The sequence below is a fragment of the Hibiscus syriacus genome, unplaced genomic scaffold (genome assembly GCF_006381635.1).
Source record: "Hibiscus syriacus cultivar Baekdansim isolate YM2019G1 unplaced genomic scaffold, ASM638163v2 tig00110392_pilon, whole genome shotgun sequence".
Lineage (NCBI taxonomy): Eukaryota > Viridiplantae > Streptophyta > Magnoliopsida > Malvales > Malvaceae > Hibiscus > Hibiscus syriacus.
The window spans coordinates 88,457-111,848 of NW_024062720.1; the positions used below are offsets into that span (position 1 = coordinate 88,457).

Below are 23,392 nucleotides of genomic sequence, written 5' to 3' on the forward strand. Positions count from 1 at the left end.
ATAGAAATATATACCCAATAGCGTAGCAGCCCAAATGGAACTAGAGAGATCGTAGAGAGGCTCAAATCTCTTGTTGGCCTGCTACGGTGGCTCAAATCAAAGCCTGAACCGAGTAGCTCCTAAAATGTTTCGATGACATTACTTTTTTCTAATAGAAAATTACCAAATGGAGAGAAATTTGTAAATACTTAACGTTTAACATAAAATTTAATTGTTAAATTTTTGGATTTAATGTAGAATTATAAAATGAATTTATATACTCTTAAATGGTTATTTTAAAAAATTAAATATCGTCAGTTAGTTTGAATATATATATATAAGTGAACAAAGAAGCCATTGAGAAAGGCTACATGTTGGTAATCTCTACATGATTAGACCTTGAAACTAAGCTTTAATCTCACTAGTATTCGAGTCTGTTCAGGTTTCATCAGGAAAAAGCTCATCTTTGAGTGCAGGAGCAATCCACTGTATCTGAATGTAGGTAATATCCCATAGATCGTCATCTTCCTTACGTACTAAAATACCAATCTCTTGCATCTTATTTATCATTTTTCTCAGCAACTCGGGCACCACTTCCTTCAATCTGGTCTCCCCGTATTCCCCCATGTCAGCTTTCATGCATGTATCCATCCTTCTCAAAACCCCCAACCAGAACGTCCTAAACCCTGGATTCCCAACAATCTGATGCAGATACTGTAAATAAACATCTGTCAAAAGCTCCATCGAAAGTTTCAGAGTCCCTTCCATGCTCCTCGTTTCCCTCTCCGCGTTTTCACGTCGAGAATATTCGATCATCTTCACGTGTTGATCGTCCACCATCGTGAAAATCACGAGGTTAGAGCAGTTTATACACCTTGTTGAAGATAGTTCAAGATATTCCGCTAGTTTAAAGCCTCTACCAAGAGATAATATTGCGTGGTTCCTTATCTCTTCTCGGCGAGCTAAGCTGGTTTTCCTTATGGCTTCGCCTAGCTTGACGAATAGATTCATTATGAAGTTGACAGATTCTATGCTTTTCGGGTTATCGTCACTTGACGAAGTGCTTGAAATACTGTAATTACTCGGTTGATCCCATGACGATGCTGTTGTGTACCAATGGATCAACAACTTCACCGATTCCGCCACTAGATCGAGGATCTTCAAGTTCTTCTCGAGGGGAATGTTTTTAAGGGCTACGGAACCAAATGCACAATCGATGCAGTAAGCGTAATTTATCTTTGAGATATGGCAGGCATCGGACATCAACATGATCAAAGCTTCCACTGCTTGGTCGTAGGTTTCAGGGTGTCGACCGGTGGCTGATAGCAAGTGAAGAACCGATTTCCATCCCAGTTGAGTCTGCATATTTGCTGGGTATTCTATAATAATCTTGCTAACCGATTGTATTATGAACTCGCAACATGTGTCGAGAATCTCTTTATCTAACTTCCACATCAAATTTATAGACTTGAAAATGAGTTCCTCTGGTGTTTTATCTGCTTGGTATGAAGCTAGGAGCTTGAGGCAGACTTTGAAAAGTCCCATAATGGCTTTCTCTGCAAATGGGATTGGTGAAAATAAAGGGAATTGAGCAACAACAAGCAAATAATCTTGGTAAGAAGCCCAAAACGCAGGGAGCCTGTTAATGTTGGCTAAAGAAATGGCAATGATCAAATCCCAACAAAATCCGATTGTTTCTTCTTCTTCAATTGGTGTACTGAACTTTTGGCCTTTACCAGCTGCTGCAAATATCAGAGAACGTGCAAGATTCAACAATGCCTCAGGGGGTAAGTGGGAACTGTTGCCGAATATACTCTCGATTTGACACTGTTTTATAATCTTCATATTCTGTTCGAACTCGCTCATTCCCAGAGATATAGACTCTTCCATGCAATCTAGAAAATGAGAGAAACGAGTGACAACTCCGGATGTTGTTTCGCGTTTGGCGAATTTAGTATCATGACTGGGTAATATTACACCGGACTCCGATTTCAAACCGTCGAGGGAGTCGGACGACGAAGAGAAAGTGATGTCGAATTCGATGACTGATTGAGGAAGTAGCCTAAGCCTTTTGAGTTTCAACAAGCAGTCCACGATGTTCCTCAAGCCGCCTTTAAGTGACTTTTCGAAGTGGTTTGCTATGGTGAACACCGAGAGTGTAGCCATTCTCGGTTTCATATCGTTACTGAATGCAAACAAGGTCTCTTCTGCAGATGCATAAGGGTTCATGAGTGTCGTGAATTTGCAGAACAAGGCGAAGAGCTTATCAAGGGTGTCTACCAGTCCGTACTAAACTATCCTAGCCATAGAGATGAGACCTTCGATGCATTCGTGGAGCATTTCATCTTCGTCGCCATGTTCGAAGAATGCCGAAAGGGCTGCAATTGTCGGGCCAGCAACGCTAACGAACATATCTCTTCCCAGTCGACGATCGAAATCACAAAGGATATAGGTTTGCGTTAGTTTGGTTCGGTTCATCAACTCTATCCATCTGCTGGGGTTCATATCGACGGGACCAGCCTGATCAAAGAGTGTGATTGCATTGTTGGAAATGGAGTGAAAAAGCTCGGAGAGGTACTCTCTAGGGAGATCTTGCCCTCCATTGATTGCACTATTGTTCCTTATAAACTCTTCCTCTGTCATCTTCTTCTTCACTTGGGGGTTATGTTGATCCGTATTCAACATAATGAGAGAATAACAAAGTATGAACACTGAATCCTTAGCCACAAAAATCTCGGATGATTGTTGATCGAAAAATCTCTCGGAGAAAGCTTCCAGGATACGTTGAATCTTCTGGGATTCTCCGTGCGACCTGAAAGTTTCAAGATAAGTTCTAAAAGCAGAATCAAGAATCATGCAATTGAATTCAAAAGTTAGTGTGAATTCCTTAAGAACTTGAAGGTTAAATTCGTCGGGATCCCCAAGGTAATCTCCGATCACGCTCTTGTCCAGTAGAGGAGTGTAGCGGAAGAAGTAAGCATAAGCTTTGGGATTTGGGGGATCACTGATCAATTTACAATGTTTCAAGTACTCCAACCTTTTCTTCTCATCTCGATTAAAATGGCTACCGGCGATCAAAATCTTCCCCTTTTGGGCTTTCCTTATTCGTATATACTCCACCCAAGTTTCCAAATTATCTTTTGGTTGTTCCACCCAGGAGGGTCTATATTGTGTAATTTCAACAGGGTATGGATCTGAAGGGGTTAAATCATCGTCTTTGTCAATGTTTGTCGAAATGGTTTGAATCATTATAATCAGTCCTTCGATTGGACCACTCCCCGGAAATGCCTGCTTGCACAGCAATTTTCCGACGTCCTCGAAGATGTTCCAGCAAATGGGGTCGCAGTCGTAGTTTACGTAAGCTTCGATTACAAACGTCGGTTGCCTGAATTTTTTTACGATTGCTTCAAATGCCACCTCCTGGAGTTGTAAAGATCCTCCTGGAGCTGCAATTTTCAACAACACGAACGAGAAGAATGCCTCTAGTTGAAGGCGTATGAACCTGCAAAAAAAAAAAAAAAAATAAAGGCAAAAACAAACCATTAATTTGATTCCATTTGCATTTTGCTTAGGATAACCTGAACAAAAAGAAAATAACATTGAAACCTGCGAAGAAAGTGATAGATATTCAAGACGGTACTGCAAATCATGGAAAGAACCAGTGGGCTTGAACAAGTCCCGTAATGGATCAAATGGTGAAACAAATCATCTTGAACCATCCTCAAAAGCTTTGGGTGTCTTCCGATTTCATCACCGCTCAATTCTATAGCACAATTAATCAGAACCAATGCGAAAAGCTGTACGTCTTCATCGGCTGTATGGCAAGTCGCTCCTTCGGTACTCTCCACAACTTCGACCTTATTCAACAGAGAACATAAGAATTGAAAGATATCAACGGCGCAACGTGTTCCATTGTTGGTAATGCTAAATTTATAACTGTTTTTTAAAGGCATTTAATTCTATGTTTAATAGAATTAAATTGTGCTTTCGAAATGATAATTTTGTCCTCACTATTTAGCATATAAATAGTGGGTAATTTCATTCATTTAGAGACATCCGAACAAACATTTGCTTTGAAACACTCTTCCTCTTTAGAGTGTTCGTTTGATTTGAGAGAAGAGTAATACCATCCAAGTTCACTCCAGTTTTCGAGTGTATGAATTCTTGGAGAGTCGTGCTAACCTCAAGGGACTGTTCGCCTATTGTAGCAATTATACACATTAGGCGAATTTGCTTCTAAGTCAGTGGATTACCACGACATGGTTATCATTCTGATTGATTATTTTATTTAATATTTTTCAGTCAGTACTAAAACAACGTTTTGCAGCAATATATTTTTCCAACAATTTAGAAGCAAATTCATATTACTGCTATGATCGAACATAGTTGAAATTCAAAGCAGATGTGGGCTTTGAACTAGCAAATTCAGTAGCAATACTGGTGAGATTAAGTTAAATCGCATGATTTTTACAAATTAAAAATTTTCAATATGAAATCGCAGAATCAATGCTGGAGGATTTGTTGGAACCATTCCAAACCTTTTTAAAAATTTCATTAAGGTTTTTTGGTTGTTTAAGATACCAGAATTGATTATGGTTATGGTGCTTAAGTTAATAGCATTTTTTTATGGCCATTGAATAGAATTCAAGCAGAAATGATATTTAGAATTCATGGTTGTTTAAACGTTTAAAACATTTATTATAACAAAATAGGTATTTTGGAAAAAAGATGTTTTAAATGTTATAATATTTTAGCAATCATCATTTCTAAATGCTATAATGATATGAGTTATAACCACCGTTAGTATAATGAAAATTTATATATTTATTAATATGTTATAACGGTTTCACTAATATGATTTTTGTAACTCATTACATTGTTCTATTAAAGGACCATGATAAAGGGTGTTGTTATATGAGTTAAAGGTAACATCTTTATTTACTAATTCGTTTGGGTTGAAACAATTCTATGCAATTATAATAGCTTTAAATATTGGATTTATATTACTTTGTAAATAAGTTTGAATTGAAACGTTGAATAGTTTTAATTGGCCATTAATTGTGCAAATTATAGCATTAATGGTGTTTATTTACAAAGTAATATACAGATTGAAGTATTAGCCGATGGTGGTTTCACTCGTTCTCGTTTGGGTCTTGGTTCACGAGAATATTGAAATTGGTTAATTATTATTTTTTATAATAAATTTTGAATTGTTATTGAAATGCCCATTTGTTATATGCATTAAGGTTAATCATTTTAAATGCAATAAAGCTTTGCATTAATTTTTACATGAAACTTATGTTTAACCATTTAGTGTTGCAGTTTCATGATTTTTAATCTTAAGCATGAATGTTAATTATAACCATTATATTTAAATGGTTTTTAAGTTTCAATAGGAGGTTGAATGATTCATTAAATAGCTTTATAAATGTTGGTGCTTAGTAAATGATCAATTTTAAAACTCATATGCTATAATCAAGAAGTGACATGATTATAATGTTGATTAACATTTTTGTGTGAGATAATGCATGTATGATTGGTTAATATGCGGAGATGAGTAACTATTTATTTTCATGTGGGGTAAGACTATTCCATTTATGAATAGTAAATTGAAAATAAATGTCAACTCTCTTGTCGTACTAATAATTTCTTTTGAGAAATTTATAAAGATAACAGAATGGTTGCAATTTTGGAGAATCATGAAGATGATGATGTTGAACGAGAAGATTCTTCTAACCGAATAGTTGTTAAATTCGAAAGATTCAAAAGAGATGATGGTCAGATGAAGTGTTTGTCATGATAGATTTTGGGGTTCTAATGCAAAGGTTGAAGTTGCATGCATGGTGAAGATGAACAAGTCTACTTGGAAATTATGATTCTACCTGCGAGGTCACACCATTTAGACTTGTTACTTATTAATTTATGCTTAGAATGATGCATGAATTAGTATATATGTGCCTTTGAATTAGTCTTTAAAACTTAGTGTAAATACTACGAAATGAGATAAACCACTAGTAAAGACTAAGGTAGTACTACTAAGGATAAGGTAGTAGTGCGAGCCTAAAATATGTATGCTTAATAAAATACTATTGTGAGTAGTACCAAGCATAATTCTTTAAAGAGATCTTAATTAAAGAAAAAGAAATATATAAATGATTTATTGAAAAGTAGTGTGATAAGTATGAAAGTGCATGTCTAGGATTGGTTTTATGAAGACCTGGTACTTAAGCGTGTCTAGTGCACCACCTCTCTTTCATTGAAACCTACATGGTGCACTGTTCATTATTATGCTCACTATTCCAATTTTATAAAATACTATGACGAAGTTAAAAACTCTTAAAATTTAGTTCAGAAGTTAAAAGAGTAGAGATTAATTTGGTTGAGTGGAATACCAAATTTAGTCTTAGTAAATAAAATATGTGATGGTCTCTTTAAGGCTAATATGTTGAATATCATGAATGAGAATATGATAGACTCTATTGCTACTAAAAGTGTGTTGTAGCTATTAAATCTCTTTGAGTGATTTTCCTAAGTAGAGGGAAGAAAAGAGACGATCTATTTCAGAATTTGTGCTGAAATCTCTTGTTTTAAACTTGAGATCATTTTTCCTGTTGTTAGGAAAAGTTGAAAACTCCCAATAAACTTTGTCATGATATTCATAATTTCTTAAACACTTCTTATGAAGAGTTAGGAAAAAATCGAAATTCCTTTCGAATGAGAAAAGGTCGTGGAGGACTAAATGAGATATAAGGAATTCATGATCATTTGAGAATAAAATAATGTGTGAACAAAATTTGAGTTTGTTAAAGTATAGTTTTATGGTTAAAACTAATAACAAACTTTACTCAAGTATGAATGAGTAAATGAGCAAGAGAAATTTTTTACACATTATCTAAGACACTTATGGATATATTTATATATTAAAATGTTAGAAATATGGGGTGTCTTAAATTATGATTAAATTTAGAGGGGAACCTAATTGATCCGCTTCTAAAAGGGTTAAGTCGAAAACTGGTTCTTGATTCGTCGAGGGGATGGGTCTAAAATTCATTAGTTGAGGAATTCATAGTGGATACCCAAATTAGTTATCTAAGTTCAATGTGGTCAAACGAAGCCATGGAAAGACTCATAGTGTACATTTCTACCCACTTATCCCTTTGACAAATAATGTACATGCACAAGATGAGCTTCATTGCTCTTAATAAATTCATAGCCCAGACTTTGGGTGGTCTTAGTGAGAAAGACTTGATGAATTTACCGATTTTTTGTTGAATATTTATTCTTAATAAGTTCATAACCCAGAGTTGAGTAGGTAGTTCTAATCGCGAAGGACTAGATGAACTTACCGCTTGAGAGGATGAGTTTTATTAAACTCTTAATGAATTCAAACCCAAGAGTTTGGGAGTTCCTAGTGAGAATGACATATTGAATTCACCGAATAATGAGGTTGAATATTCATTCTTAATGATTTCTTATCCCAGAGTTTGGGTGGTTCATTTAAAAATGAACTTAAAGAAATTCACCTTACTTATTGTGAGGTTGAGTTGTTGTAAAAGCTCTTAATTATTTCATAGCTTAGTTTGAGTGTTTTATGTTGAGATAGACCTGATGAAATAACCTACGTAAGTGAGAAGAATTAGCTACCTTCTATGAAAAATATTGGGTCATTTTTCTAGTACACTTATTAAAATCCTAAGGAAAGAGGGCTAAACATATATACGCTTTTGTATATACTCTTTGTGAACACATCGAGGACTTTGTTGGATGAAGGGGTTTGTTGTGTGTTATTTGTTTACCCTTATCTAGAAAGTTCAAGACTAGTTTCACTTATCTAAGAAAAGGATTGCCCATCATCACTATGTACTAGTTCAAGATACATTCACTAGTGCTTAAGCAACTGATCTCGCTGTTGCTCTTCTCGTGTTTTAACTTCATTGCTGTCATCTTTACGAAAGAATTCTTTCACATTAGTGGAGGATGTTGTTAATGCTCAATTTGTAACTATCTTTTAAAGGCATTTAATTCTATGTTTAATAGAATTAAATTGTGCTTTGGAAATGACAATTTTGTCCTCACTATTTAGCCTATAAATAGTGGGCAATTTCATTCATTATGAGATATCCAAATCAAACATTTGCTTTAAAACACTATTCCTCTTTAGAGTGTTTGTTTAAATTGAGAGAAGAGCAGTACCATTCAAGTTCACTTCAATTTTCGGGTGTACGAATTCTTGGATAGCACGCTGTGCTAACCTCAGGGGGCTGTTCGTCAATTGTAGCGATTACACACATCAGGCCGAATTTACTTCTAAGGCAGTGGATTACCATGGCACAATTATCATTTGATTGATTATTTTTATTTAATATTTTCCAGTAAGTGTTATCGCCTCGTTTTGCAACAGTATATTTTTCCAACATCCATAACCCGAATTCTCGTCGACATCGTCGTTATCGGATTCTGAACTCTCCCCTTCGGTAACATCGACGTTGGGCAATCGAGAATAGATGATCTGTATCAACTCATGCATCGTATACCTCGCCGTACGTTGAAGCAAATCTCCTCTGGCTACAGATTGTTGAACCACCTGGAAAGAAGTGTTGACGATTGTACAAACGACCTGATCTGTGAGCAGAACCGAAGCTCTGTGTCGCATCGTCGCGGTTAAAACCTGTAAAATCTTCATCATCATAGCGTCCTCCGAAATAGGGTCTGTTTGCTCCAGGCGGCAGCTGGTGATCCTCGTGATGACGATGTTTATAGCATCTTTGGCCCCTGGGGTTTTCTCGTCGAATATTCCAAGTGTAAGAACCTTCAAAACAGCCTGAAAAGCGACACCCGTGGCAGCTGCCGAAATGCCATCGCTTTGAATAACGTCGAGGAAAGGGGAGAGATAAATGCAGGGATCAATGGTGCGCTATTCTTGATGGGGGTTGAAGATGAAACCCTTTAAAGACTTTAGGGATTGTTGGAGTGAAGAGTCAAAATAGTCTTCTTGGGGTGAAATGAATTGACCCGTGGGATCCATCAGCCGCCGTATCACGGCAAGGAAAAACCCCTACCTCGGTGCTCAACATACAAGAGTCTCCCGGCTTTTTCCTCTTCGATTTTGCCATTTCTTTCTTCTTGTCGCTTGATGGGCGGCTATTATGTTGCCCTTTCATAAAAAAAAAACAAAATTCAAGAATAAATTTTTGTATCATGCATGCAATGATCATCTTATTGTTTTTCTTTTACATTTGAGTTTAAAGATCAATCCTGTGGTTAATTAGTGAGGAAATAGATTAATTAACGTTAATCTAACATGAATGCGAAGAAATATATTATTTCCTCCAAAAAAGTTGGAAGGAAGGTAGGCAGATTGTTTGTAAACTAGAGGTCAATTAAATGCATTATTAATTAATAGTATTAAGTAAAACTATATGGTTAAGGGGAATATTTGAAGACTTCTACCACTAATATCTCCCTAATTTGTTCAGTTTCGTTGACTCACAAAATAATAATGTATATTTATAGATATGACCTAATAAGTTTGGATAACAATGCCCGCACTACACAACCCAATTAATTAAAAATATTTTAGATTAATAATGGAAGAAGTAGATTAATTATTTTCTAAAGGATTATTGAATAATTTTTTGATATAATACTACTATGGTTGGAAGAATAAATTAGAACATTATTAGTAAATATAATAAATTTTTAAATAGTTTTTTCCCACAACTTATAATTTGTTTAATATTACAAATTTGAGAAAGAAAATATATATATTTTATAAGAATAATATTCATTTAAAAATGTGTTTAGATGATAACTTTTTATTGATTATTTTATCTGATGTAATCTCGTAGGGTGTTCAATTGCTAGAATTCTTAATATGACCGATTTTTATTTTTTTTCTCCATAAGATTATTTTATTTAAATTATAGTAATCTATCGAGCCTTGTTAAACAACATCAGACTATTTGAAAGCTAACATTCTAATACTAAGAGCAGGATACTATGCAGGCAGCCAGAACACAACAAGACCGACGACTCACCGAATGGTCACGCGACACCTAACGAATTCCCAAAAATCAAATGAAAATACAAACTTTGCTATAACAAAAACATTAAAACAAACAAGCCTTCTTAAAAAACAGCTGCAACAAAACTCAAGCAAAAACCAGAATAATCACCCAATTCGTGACAAACTCCAAGAAAAACTGCACAATGTAGTTCACGTTACTCAACAGCATACCAGACAATCCATCCAAAGCACTCGGACATCACCACCAAGCCTTGAACAAATAGTTGCGATACAAACCTTCCTTTGCAAGATGAAAAGCCAAAGTAGAATTCGTCCGATCGGATAACATGAACAACACACCTCCAAAAGAACACGCTAACTTATCAATTGCTATTAAGTCCTGCCAGCAGTTCCATGGCCTTGAGAACTTATCCACTAACCACTTCAAAACCCAATCAGAAGGCAACTCAAAAATTAACGAACCAAACCTCATCCCCTGGTTTCTAAGAACAATTCCAGGGCGGTTTTGATCGCATAAAGTAATGCAATCTCCATGTTACCACCCTCAATTGGCCCAGAAAAAATTACTCGCAACGCTTCATCCTTCTCGTATAGTACGCCCCCACAACCTGCCCCCTCTACTACTGCACCCCCTGCTACTGAGAATTTAACAAAATCAGTTCCCAGATTACACATCGCCTTTACGACTCTAGAATAACAAGTAATGCTAAACCATCAACGATATCCTTTGATGCTAAACACCAACCAACTAATGCTAATCCATTTTTATCTCCAAGAAGGACGCCATGCCTTTAAAACCATTCTTCAAGCAGGATTTCGGGTTGTCCCGCAACCAGCTAATGCTAAACACACGTCGTCCTTTGATTCTTTAATCTAGATTAAAGCACGAAACATTGAAGAGAAGAAAAGATCTTTCAAAGCAAAGAATTTTCCGATTACAACCATCTCAATTCGAGACTGCCAATTGCTCCACAAGGCCGATGCTATCACAATTAATCACAAGCTTATCAACATACCTGTAAAAAAACAAAAAAACAAAACTCAAACAGCTCTTCTACGACAAACAACTCAGGCCACGAAAACTCCCCACCAGCAACCAAATTCTTTCAAAAAACGACGCAGTGAATTCTCACATCACAATTTTTCGTAGTATTTCTTTGCGACCACCCCTCCCTCACTAAATTGGTTAAAACTCTTCCAACAAGGCAAGTTCTCCCACTACCTCGTCCTCATCACCAACTATTTGAATTCCTAGACTTTTCCCCAGTTCGAGCACCGTCCACCTATTCGCTATATCCTAGTCCTGAAGATTCAGGGTCCTTCTTCTTCTTTTTTTTATCGCCCTATCTCTTTTTTTCTTTCTTTCAAAATGTGTCAGCATTTTATCATGTAATTTTAGCATCGATCTATACTTTTTCCTTTTATTATGTTGTTTTAGCGCTGGCAATTCTGGAAACAAAGATCTAAGTCATCCTCGTCTGAGTCCCCACAAATTTTGAGCTCACTCGACACTTCAATTTTTTGGTATCCACAGACCTCCTGATTGTTGTTCTTACGTCAACACTATCAGCCCACGATGCTTTCTTTTTGGCCTTCAACGAAATGGGGTTTGAGACTTGGGGTCCACTTTTAAATCCTGTTATGATTCCCATAGCACAAGCATCATCCCTTGCTAGATGATACACGTGGTCTGCCTCCTCGGTCAAAAAGCCAGAATCCTCAATGACATTCTCTAACCTATTCAAGGCTTCCTGGAAGGACTTCTGGCCAGTGGCCACAGCATTCGAATACTGGAATCACCCCCTTCTCCTCAGTCGGATGGACTTCTCTTTTATGAAACCTGATACTGACTACCATAGGATCAACCGCATGCTTCCACTCTAGATCTTTAGCAATTCTTTTGCTTTCATCGAGCATGCTTCCCATAAGTTCTGACAACTCCAACGGACTACCATTAACTGAACAAGCATTCACACTGTTATCATATTGCTCCTTTCCAAAAAAATGCAACATTCAATGCTTCATCCCGATCCGATCGATTACTCTTCTTTGTGGATTTCGGTGATCTCTTTTGAGTGGACTCAGATGAGAATTCCGATTGGCTTTCCACTTCTACCTTATCTGCTACACCTCCATTTTTTGCCCTTTCTTCAGGTTTATCGAGAATCATCGACGAGTCTGTGAATCCGCTCTCCATGACATGAACTAAATACACAAGGCTACCCACTTCAACCTGTTATGGTCGGAGAAGAAGAAGGACGAGGAAACGAGGAGCAATTGGGAAATGAAGAACGAGGGTTAGGGATTGAAGAAAGGGATTTGGGAATTGAATCACATGAGGGTCATGTGGAGAACTTACCTGATCAGTTGGAGTAGGCTAAGAAGATCCAAAGGAAGCTGGAGTAGCCCAAACCCGACGGCCCAATATCTGTAGAAGAGAAGAAAGAAAAGAACCATTATATTATTTAGTTTGTTATCTAGGATGGACAGATGGCATCCTTAGATTTACTGTATGACAATGTAACTAAATAATTACCTGTCTGGGGAGCAAAAATTTTCTTATGCAATGAATGAATGATTTTTCTTCTTTACATTCTCTCTTTCTTCTAAATTCTTCTTCTCGAATCCTTTTCTACTTCTCTCAATCCATAACAAATTGGTATCCAGAGCCTCAATTCTTGGCAAGTTTCAGTGGGTATGCCAAAGAAGAACCAGAATATGGCTGAAGTTGATTTCTCTGCGCTGCAAAAATAGATTGAAGATTTAGCTGCATTGGTGAAACAAGGCCAAGAAGAAACTAATCAACCTAAATGGTGGGAAACTCAAGAAAATTGAGTCACTGTATTAGAATCAAGGATGTATACTAATCAAAGTTATGTTGAGGAACTGTTAAAGATTTTAACAAGCAGAAATGGTGAGCAAGAAAATTATGCTGGTGAACAGGTACAAACTCCTAATACTTCTAAAAATGGTGAAAAGAATCCTGTTTTGGTTACTGTAGTGAAGGATAAGTCCAGATTTACTTATAAAACTGATGAATCTGGAATTTTAAAAGCTAAACCCGATGCTTGTCTAGCCCTTAAGAATATTTCTAAAAATGAGAATCAAATGGGTGAAAACAGTGAATCTAGACCTATTATGTTGGGTTCTGAAGTAGAAAGAAGAGGCCCATGGGGTTCCTTTAACAGTTCAGGGGCTATGTGGAATATACCCAAAATTGAATTGCCATTTTTTGAAGGGGTCAATCCTAAAGGGTGGCTTCAGAAATGTCGTAAATATTTTTCTCTATAGTGTTCCTGTTGAGCAGAGAGTAGTGGTAGCCACTATGTATTTAACAGGCAAGGCATAAATTTGGTTTGATGGTTATATTATGCAGAAACACTATGTAACATGGAAGGAGTTTGAAGCTGATCTTTGTCACAGATTCAGTGACAAATCTTTTTCTGATATAGTATAAGAATTCACTAAGTTGACTCAGAAGGGTTCTGTTGAGGATTATCAAGAGAGATTTGAGGAGTTAGAACCTCACACGCTATTGCAGAATCCTACATTAAATGAGGATTTTTTGTATCACTTTTCATCAGTGGAATTAGAGAAGACATCGAATATAGGGTCAAAGCTCTAGATCCTAAAAACTTGTCTGAAGCATGCAAACAAGCTAAGCTTTATGAATTATCTGTTGAGTTTGAGAATAGAAGATTGAGTCTTTCTTTTAATACCCTACCCAAACCCCATAACTATTTCTAAGACAACTTCACTGTCAGCACCTACAAAGCCTACATCAATACCAAACCCAAAACAGAACCTTATGGATTATAGAAGGCAAAATAACCACTGTTTTAAGTGTGGTGAGAAATTTCTTCTAGGTCATCAGTGTAAAAACAGACAGTTGAACATGATTACTGAAGAAACTAATACTTCTCCATTGGAAGTTTTCCCCACTGACTCAAATCAATCTCCATAACAAGAATAAGAAAACCTAGAAATTTCTATGAATGCTATTACTGGCTCCATTGGCCACACTACATTGAGAATTCAAGGAACTATTCAAGGTAGACCATTGAATATCCTAATTGATAGTTGTAGTGCAAACAGTTTTTTGACCCCAAAATGGGCTGATACTGGCATACAAATTACTACTCCTTACCTTTTGGTCATCACTATGGCTAATGGACAACAACTATCCAGTTCTGGTAGATGCAACAAAGTAGAATGGCAAATGTAGGGACACACTTTTATACATGATTTCAGATTGCTTAAATTGGGTGGAAGTGACATGGTCTTAGGAGTTAATTGGATAAATTTATTTAGTCCAATATTAATGGATTTCAATAATATGACATTAAGTTTTGACCATCAAGGAGAGTAGATTTGTATTCAAGGAAACAACCCTCAACAGAACTACAACAGATTTCAGGGGCTACACTACTTAAAATGACTCATGGGATTCAGATATTATGGGTCACATTGTCCTATTGACCATGACAGGAAATTCTCATCCTATTCCTACTGAACTCCAACATTTATTGGAGAAATACAACATAGTTTTTGCTGAACCTGAAGGACTACCTCCTCATAGAACTCATGACCATGCTATTCTACTTAAGCCTAGCTCAACACCTGTTAATCTAAGGCCTTACAGGTTTCCTCACAATCAGAAAGCTGAGGTAGAAAAACAGATTGCAAGTATGCTTTCTTCTTCTGTTATATAGCCTAGCAGGAGCCCTTTTGCATCTCCCTGCCTTCTTATTAAAAAGAATGATGGCACTTGGAGATTTTGTGTGGATTACAGACAGTTAAACAACATGACCATCAAGGATAAATTCCCTATTCCTATAGTGGAAGATTTATTGGATGAGTTGCATGGGGTAGTTTATTTTTCAGAAATTGATTTGAGATCAGGATATTGGTATATTAGAATCAGACCAGAAGACATTTACAAGACATCCTTTAGAACACATCAAGGCCATTATGAATTTAAGGTGATACCTTTTGGCCTTACTAATGCTCCTGCTGCATTTCAGGCTCTTATGAATGAATTATTTAATTCTTTCCTTAGAAAATTTGTTTTAGTCTTCTTTGATGACATTTTGGTGTACAACAGTAGTATGCAAGATCATATTAAGCATTTGCATATGGTTTTAGAAGTTTTGTAAGTATACAAATTATTTGCAAAATTGTCCAAATGTTTTTTTGGACAGACTCAGGAGGAGTATTTAGGCCATATCATTTCGTCTGCAGGGGTGTCTACTAACCCCAGCAAGGTGGAAGCCATACAGACTTGGCCTAGACCTAAAACCCTTAAATCTCTACGTGGGTTTCTAGGTCAAATAGGGCACAACAGGAGGTTTATCAGACACTATGGAATTATTAGCAGACCTTTGACACAACTGTTAAAGAAAGATAGGTTCCAGTGGACTTCTGCAGCTTGTAATGCTTTTGAAGATCTTAAAAAAGCTATGTGTTCTGCTCCAGTCTAAGCATTACCAGACTTTTCTAAGACTTTTTTTTATCTAGAAACAGATGCTAGTTCTGGTGGTATAGGGTCTGTCCTTTAACAAGATGGTCGACCTATTGCTTATTTGGGTAAAGCTCTAAGCCCTAGACACTCAGCACTGTCCATTTATGAACGAGAATATTTTGTTATTTTATTAGCTGTTTCAAAATAGAGACATTATTTGGAGAGTAGACCTTTTATTATTAAGACTGGCCATAAACCCTTAAAGTTTCTTTTGGAACAGAAATTGACTACCACTATCAGAAGAAGGGGTTGACAAATTTGCTGGGACTGGACTATACTATACAGTACATAAAGGGGAAATCAAATGTAGTTGATGATGCCTTATCTAGAAAATGAGAGGACCAACCTCAATGTTTTAATTTAGGGGTGACAGTTTTGATACCTACTTGGGTTCAAGAGGTATAAGAAAGCTATCAGGGAGATTCCCTAGCTCAGAATTGGATTTCAATTATAACTATCAATCCTACTACTGACATTAAATGGAAGTATTCTAAGGCTGTTCTTAGATACATTGGTAGAGTCTATATTGGGGCTACTAGAAGCCTTAGATTGAAGATTATTCAAACCTTGTATGACTCTCCTCAAAGTGGACATTCAGGAGCACAAGCTACATATTATAGAATTAGGTCAAAATTTTATTGGCCAAATCTTAAAGCTATGGTTGCTACTTATGTGAGGTGTTATGAAACTTGCCAACAAATTAAAGTGGAACATATAGCAAAGCCTGGTTTTCTACAGCCCCTGTCTATTCCTAATCAAGCTTGGGAAATCATTACTATGGATTTCAATGAGGGTTTACCCACTTCTCTCAGGAAAAACTGCATTATGGTAATAGTGGATAAGTTTACCAAATACAATCATTTTATGCCATTATCTCATCCTTATTCTGCAGCTGAGGTAGCTAAACTATACATAGATAATGTTTATAAGCTACATGGCCAGCCAAAAATGGCCATTTCAGACAGAGACAAAACTTTCACTAGTGTTTTTTGGAAGGAATTGATGAAACAGTTGGGTACTAAAACCCTTTTCAGCACTACTTACCATCCAGAAACATATGACCAAACAGAAAGAGTAAATCAATGTTTGGAGTACTATTTGAGAGGCATTTGTTTCTTTCAACCTACGCAGTGGGCAAAATGGTTACCCCATGCAGAATGGTGGTATAATACCACTTACCACACTGCTCTAAAATAACACATTTTCAGGCGTTATATGGATACAAACCACTTATTATGGTTTGGCCTACAAGTCTATAGTACAGTCAGTAACGGAGATCATGAACAACAGAGTGGCTATTCGATAGTTGGTTAAACAACAATTAGAGATGGCTAGTAATCGAATGAAACAACAGACTTATAAAAAATGAACATAAAGGGTTTTTGAAATTGGTGATATGGTGTACCTGAAATTACAGCCATACAGGCAGACTTCACTTGCCCTGCAAAAAAACTTGAAGTTAGCAGCAAAGTTTTATGGCCATCCAAAATTCTGGAAAAAGTAAGAGTAGTAGCTTATCGATTGGACTTACCAGAATCCTCACGATTGCATCCAGTATTCCATGTGAGCCTCTTGAAGAAATTCATCGGCGATTCATCCACTGCTATCACAGATCCTCCTGCAGTAGATGAAGAAGGGCGGTTAAAAATCAAACCTCTGAAGATTATGCACATATGTATAGTAAATCGAAAGGGCAAACTCGTGACTCAACTTTTGGTTCGATGGGAGAATCTCGATGAAGCGAATGATACTTGGGAGGATTATTCGACTCTCAAATGATAGTTTCCTATGTTTGATCCTTGGGGACAAGGCTCGTCTCGAGGGGTGGGTATTGTTATGGTCGGAGAAGAAGAAGGATGAGAAAACGAGGAGCAATTGGGAAATGAGGAACAAGGGTTAGAGATTGAAAAAAGGGATTTGGGAATTGAATCACGTGAGGGTCATGTGGAGAACTTACCTGATCAGTTTGAGCAGGCCAAGTAGATCCAAAGGAAGCTGGAGCCGACGGCCCAATACCTGTAGAAGAGAAGAAAGAAATAATCATTATATTATTTAGTTTGTTATCTAGGATGGATAGTTGGCATCCTTAGATTTACTGTACGGCAATGTAACTAAATAATTACCTGCCTGGGGAGCAAAAATTTCCTTATGCAATGAATGAATGACTTTTCTTCTCTACATTATCTCTTTCTTCTAAATTCTTCTTCTCGAATCCTTTTCTACTTCTCTCAATCCATAACACAACCTCAATCAATTCATTGATTTTTTTATTGAGTCATTGTCGCCAAAACTGTGACCTTCTTACAGTCTATCATACGAAAAGCATTTTCTCCCAAGGCTTCAAAGGAACCCTAAATTTATGCCACCTTTTTTAGAGTCCTAGATTCCAACAATGAAGCGGTAGCCCTGAAACTTCCAGCCACGCAGCTCTCTCTGGCTGATTTAAGGATTATGACCAGAGCTTTACATCCACAAACATATCCTTTAGATAAGACCAATCTATATCCTCGAACGGCAGAAACAACTCATCTTCAATCGAAATTAAGAATGTTTTGCCTCCCATCCTTTTAACTTCGACATCCTCTAATCCCCATTTCTGAAGTTTGTCCGTGATACTTCTTACAGTGCACACTATGGAGGTAGTCCCTACCAGACTTCTCTTAAGAATCTTTAGATCCTCCTCAGAAACATGTCCCGTAATTCTTTTTGATTTTTCTGAAATTGCTACTAGTTGACTCACCTCTTCAAAAATATTTTTACCCAAGATAATCCTCGGATTTTGAAGCTTGGTTTTCGTGATTGAGTTCGTGTTGATATACTCAGTCTTTTCAATTGCGTGATTTGACGACGGTCGCGCTTTCCTCCACTACTTTGTTCTTCCATTAAATCTAGCAAACTCGACTGAGATTTTATACCCATATAAGAAGAAGTCATTGAATCTTTCTTTAGCTCTTTCTGCGTATACATTCTTTGAAAACCTCACGAAACCAAATCTTTTGCCCCCTTTGCTCAACTTACTCGCAACAAAAGCATCTACAACACCACTATGGTACCCAAAGGTTTGCCACAAGCCTTTCCAATGCATTTTCTTTGATATATTGTTCACGAAGAGGGAAAAGATCACCATGATACCCAACTGCTAGTCCTTTGGTGACTTATGAGAGTGGGTAAGATTTGATCTTGTGCAAATGCATCTTCTAGTGGATCATGTTAGATGTACTTGAATTTAATAATTAAAACTATTCAGAGCTTTTATAAGTGGTAAAATTATTGTATAAGATTTTCGTGTTTAAGTGAAAAAGAAAAAGAAAAAGAAAACAAATGCTTATAGTGCCCACCGATTTTAAATTTTATTTTAATCTTTAAACTATAAATATCATCTTAATCAAAACATTCTATTACCTCTCATATTTACTACGAATGACTTTATCTCTTTGTATCTGAAATTAAAACCTTTTTAAAATCTCTCTGATTCATTACCACTGCACCCAACAACTAAAAGTAAATTAAATAATTCAAAAGCTAAATGAAGTGCATCATCATGAAGAGTAGACAAATATTATAATGAAAATCAAAGCAGAATGTCACAAACAAGATTAAATTATTATTGAACCATCTGTGGTTTTAAACAATTAGTGCCAGGGAGAATCCTGAATGGGAGTAACGACAGACTTGATCTGGAGATACTGATAGAGTCCATCGAGACCAAAGTCCTTGCCAAAGCCGCTCATCTTGTACCCACCATAAGAGCAATCCAGATCAAATCTGGTGAAACAATTTATCCATATAATACCCGCTCGGATCGATCTCGATACCGTGTTCGCCACGTTCAAGTTATTGGTTATCACCCCTGCTGCCAACCCATACATTGTGTCGTTTGCCCTCTTTATTGCTTCTTCCATTGTTCTGCAAAATTGTTAAATTAACAAGTATATGCATGAAGAAGAAGAAGAAACAAGAGAGATATTTACTTGAATTTCATCAATGACATCACGGGACCAAAGATTTCTTCTTTCGCTATGGTCATGTCTTCCTGCATGGCATTTTGGGAAAATTATTAAAGCAAATTAGGTTCGAAAAGAATCGTAGTTTTTGTTAAGGGTTCACCTTAACACCGCTAAATATCGTAGGCTCAATGTAGAAACCCTTGTTGCCGATATGCTTCCCCCCTGTTAACAACTTAGCTCCCTCTCGTTTTCCGTGCTCGATGTACGACAGAATTTTCTCGAATTGCTTCTTACTGGTCTATGCCATTAGGCCAAACATTCAATTAATCTTACTTGGGGCCTACATACATACATATAATATATATATATATAATTCTATGACTTGTAATTAATCTTACTTGGGGTCCTTGATTAACTAGAGGGTCAAAAGGGTCCCCAATGATCCACGCATTTGCTTTCTCTACCAGTTTCTTCTCAACTTTTTCATAAATTCCTTCTTGAACATAAACACGAGAGCCCGCCACACAAATTTCTCCCTGCAAATTAACAAGATGGGGGCATATCTAAAGTTGTTGGATTGTCAAACTTAACCCGAAGGTGACAGATCGATAATGAAAGCGAAAGGCCATCTTACTTTGTTGTAAAACAAGCCATTGAAAGCAATATCTACAGCCTCGTCGATGTCGGCATCTTCAAATATTATTAGAGGCGATTTGCCTCCCAACTCCAGTGACACTGGTTTCAGATTGCTTGCTGCTGCTGCTGTCATTATCTTACGTCCAACTTCAGTAGACCCTGTAAAACTCACCTAAAAGAAGAAAAACACACACACACGCATATATATATATATTTCTTCATTCATGTGAATTCCTCACGTGGTCTTATATACTATGAAATTAAATTCGCACCTTATCAACCTCCATATGAGAGCTAATGGCAGCTCCAGCAGTGTCTCCAAATCCATTTATAACATTCAGCACTCCGTCAGGGATGCCAGCCTGAGATCAACAAGGCCATGTTAAAAGAGTACCTGTTTAATCATTTCAAAAAAATGATCCGTAGCTTAAAATTTACCAGGCTAGCGAGATGAGCATAATAAAGGGCTGAAAGCGGAGTTTGCTCGGCAGGCTTGATTACCACGGTGCAGCCGGCGGCTAATGCCGGGGCAGCTTTCGTGAAGAACATGAGAGTGGGGAAATTCCAGGGAATTATACTTCCTACTACCCCGATGGGTTCCCTCAGAGTGTAGCCTTGAAGTCCCTTTGACAATTTTAACACTGTTCCATGAATTTTATCGGCTGCACCTGCATAGTAACGAAGAATCTTTGCTGCAACTGGGATATCTATGACCTTGCAATGACTAAATAGCTTGCCCCCATTAATGGTATCCAGTGCAGCTAATTCTTCTATATTTTCTTCAATTAGATCTGCAAACTTCATCATTATACTTCCACGTTCCTGATATCCAATTTCAAGGGAGGAATTCAAAACAAGAATATGACAAGTAATCAAGTAGCAAGCAAATGGAATTATTTTGGCTTATGGATTTGTATATGCATGCATGTATTTTGAATCTTTCAATGCGTATTACAGTTAATCTTCCCAAGTCAGGGAATTGGTACTGGATTTGGAGGATCAAAATAGGCTTAAATTAAATCATTAACAATTGACTATTGCTATTGCTATTTAGCCATCTGCCTGCCCCTGCTTCCTATATTAACAACCATGCACGTAATTTAATGCACTATTTTGACGATATTGCATGCCACAAGTAAAAATTGCAGCTATAATTAAACGAATTTTTATATCTAAAAGAATAAATGCGCGACAAAAAGGAAAGAATAAATGATTTAGAAAATTCGTCATTAGGTATACCATATTTTCCAACCATGGGAATAATTAAAGGAAAAGAAAATAAAACCAACACCGAATCCAAATAATTAATTCAGAAAATGTCATATAAAGATATGAAAATAAAGCTCAAGATTTTAATCACCAACAACTCCAACCACATATTATATTAATGTATTTGTTATAATGGGAGGACTTCTGTTTTCCTTTATTTAAGAGCAGTTATAGCACGTGGACTCCATAAGAAAACAAGTGATCATAAATATAAATAATTGAAGTATAATAAAAAATTATCATTGAAATTATTAATTTTTTAAACTATAAATACTTAAAATATATCTAAAATTATATATTTAGTTATATATTATAGTTATATAAATCTAATAGATTAGTGAGGATAAATTATATATACAGTCGTCTAATTATTCTCACAATTTTATTTTGGTCATCTAAAATTACGTTTTGATTTCATTTTAACTATTCGTTATTTAAAAATTAATTATGATGTTGTAATACCATGTCATTATCGAAAAAAATAAAAAGCTATAACATTAATAATTTTGTCCACTATCGATGACCGAAACGGAATCAAAACGTATTTTTATATATAATTTTAAAAAACAAACAATGAACGATAAAAAAATAACTATGAGATTAGTTAGGTGACTAAACATTTAATTTACCTTATTAGTTATATATTTGTTTAGTTGTTTTCCCGCGCCGAATCTGTAAGACACACCACACAAAGGAAGTTGAAAATACCTTGAGTATCGGCGTAACTGTTGGACCATCGTTTTTTATTCAAAAGGAACGACTAGAAACGCCGACCTCATGGGCTCATGACTAATAACCATTAACTACTGAGGCTAGTGAAATCGTAAAGGGATTTTCGCATATCGACAGATAAATTATTTTAAAGCTAACTTGTTGGATGAGAAAATGATTTGATTTTGAATCGAATGATTTGAAACGCGTGGCCAAAGGATTTAGAAGAAGAGAAAGTAATTTAGTAAAACTTACAGCGCCGGACATACGAGGCCAAGGGCCATGGTCGAAAGCTTGACGAGCCGCCTTCACAGCCAAATCAACGTCCTCTTTATCTCCTTCTGAAACTCTTGCTATCGCCTCCCCGCTTCTTGGATCAACTACCTCGAACGTTTTCCCTGTTGCAACCAAATCATTCAAAGATGATGTTTAATCCCAATAAAAACGAGAAATGCCTAAAACAAAGCAAGTAGATCCAGTTACTTTTTCAAGGAAAGGAAGGGGGGAAACAAAAGGTACCTGAAACGGAATCCACGAACTTGCCGTTGATAAAGAGCTTGGAGAATTTTATTGGTGGAATCTGAGCGAAAGAGTCAGCGCCGTTCGAACTTCCGTTGTCCATTTCTAAGATTCAGAGAAGCGGAACAAATCCTTTTTATGTGATGTTATGCCGATGCGCTAACCTCGCTCTTCCTTTATATTGTTTGTGTTGTTACGATATTTCAATATAATATTTATGAAAATATTAATATATTATATTATGCAATATCATATTTTAATAATTATTTCGTAGTGTATAAATTATACTATACAGACAGGGATGCCACCGTACATGGTGTATTTTGTCTGGTTTTGAGGAAATCGTGATTATTGTGTTATGCTTATACAATTCATAACGTGGGCCATAGAATATTTTGTCTGCTCGGCCTATTTACATAAATATTTCAAAAAACTTAAATAATGTACATTTTCAAAATGATATCTTTTGATTAAGATATCATATTAAATTTTCAGAATTTTAAAAAAATAAACATTGTATAAGGATGAGTTTACGTCGCACACCGTAACACATCACTAAAGTGACGTATCGAAACAAATCATTAATTATATTATCCTTATTAAGTAATTATTAAAAGGATAAAATATACGTTTAGTACTTACACTATCATTTTTAATTCATTTTAGTATTTAAACTTTATTTTCCCCCTCAAAGCCATTAACGATAATACTGATATGACACGAATTGAAATTAGATCTCTTACATGAAATACAAGATACTAAACCTGTTGAGTTAATCGATCG

At 36.3% G+C, this 23,392-nt stretch overlaps 1 protein-coding gene and 1 pseudogene across 1 annotated transcript; both read right to left on the minus strand.

Annotated features, from left to right (window-relative positions):
- Positions 1 to 402: 402 nt before the first annotated feature.
- On the minus strand, positions 403 to 10,681 carry LOC120123362 (annotated as a pseudogene).
- An 8,474-nt stretch (positions 10,682 to 19,155) lies between these two features.
- On the minus strand, positions 19,156 to 22,737 carry LOC120123354 (aldehyde dehydrogenase family 2 member C4-like). Its single transcript, XM_039142270.1, has 9 exons — positions 22,610 to 22,737; positions 22,346 to 22,488; positions 20,549 to 20,932; positions 20,383 to 20,472; positions 20,109 to 20,282; positions 19,873 to 20,010; positions 19,635 to 19,772; positions 19,499 to 19,560; positions 19,156 to 19,433 (listed from the first exon to the last, which is right to left on the minus strand). Exons 1-9 carry the CDS (start codon positions 22,710 to 22,712, stop codon positions 19,160 to 19,162), a joined length of 1,506 nt encoding a protein of 501 aa, XP_038998201.1. The 5' UTR covers positions 22,713 to 22,737; the 3' UTR covers positions 19,156 to 19,159.
- Positions 22,738 to 23,392: the final 655 nt, after the last annotated feature.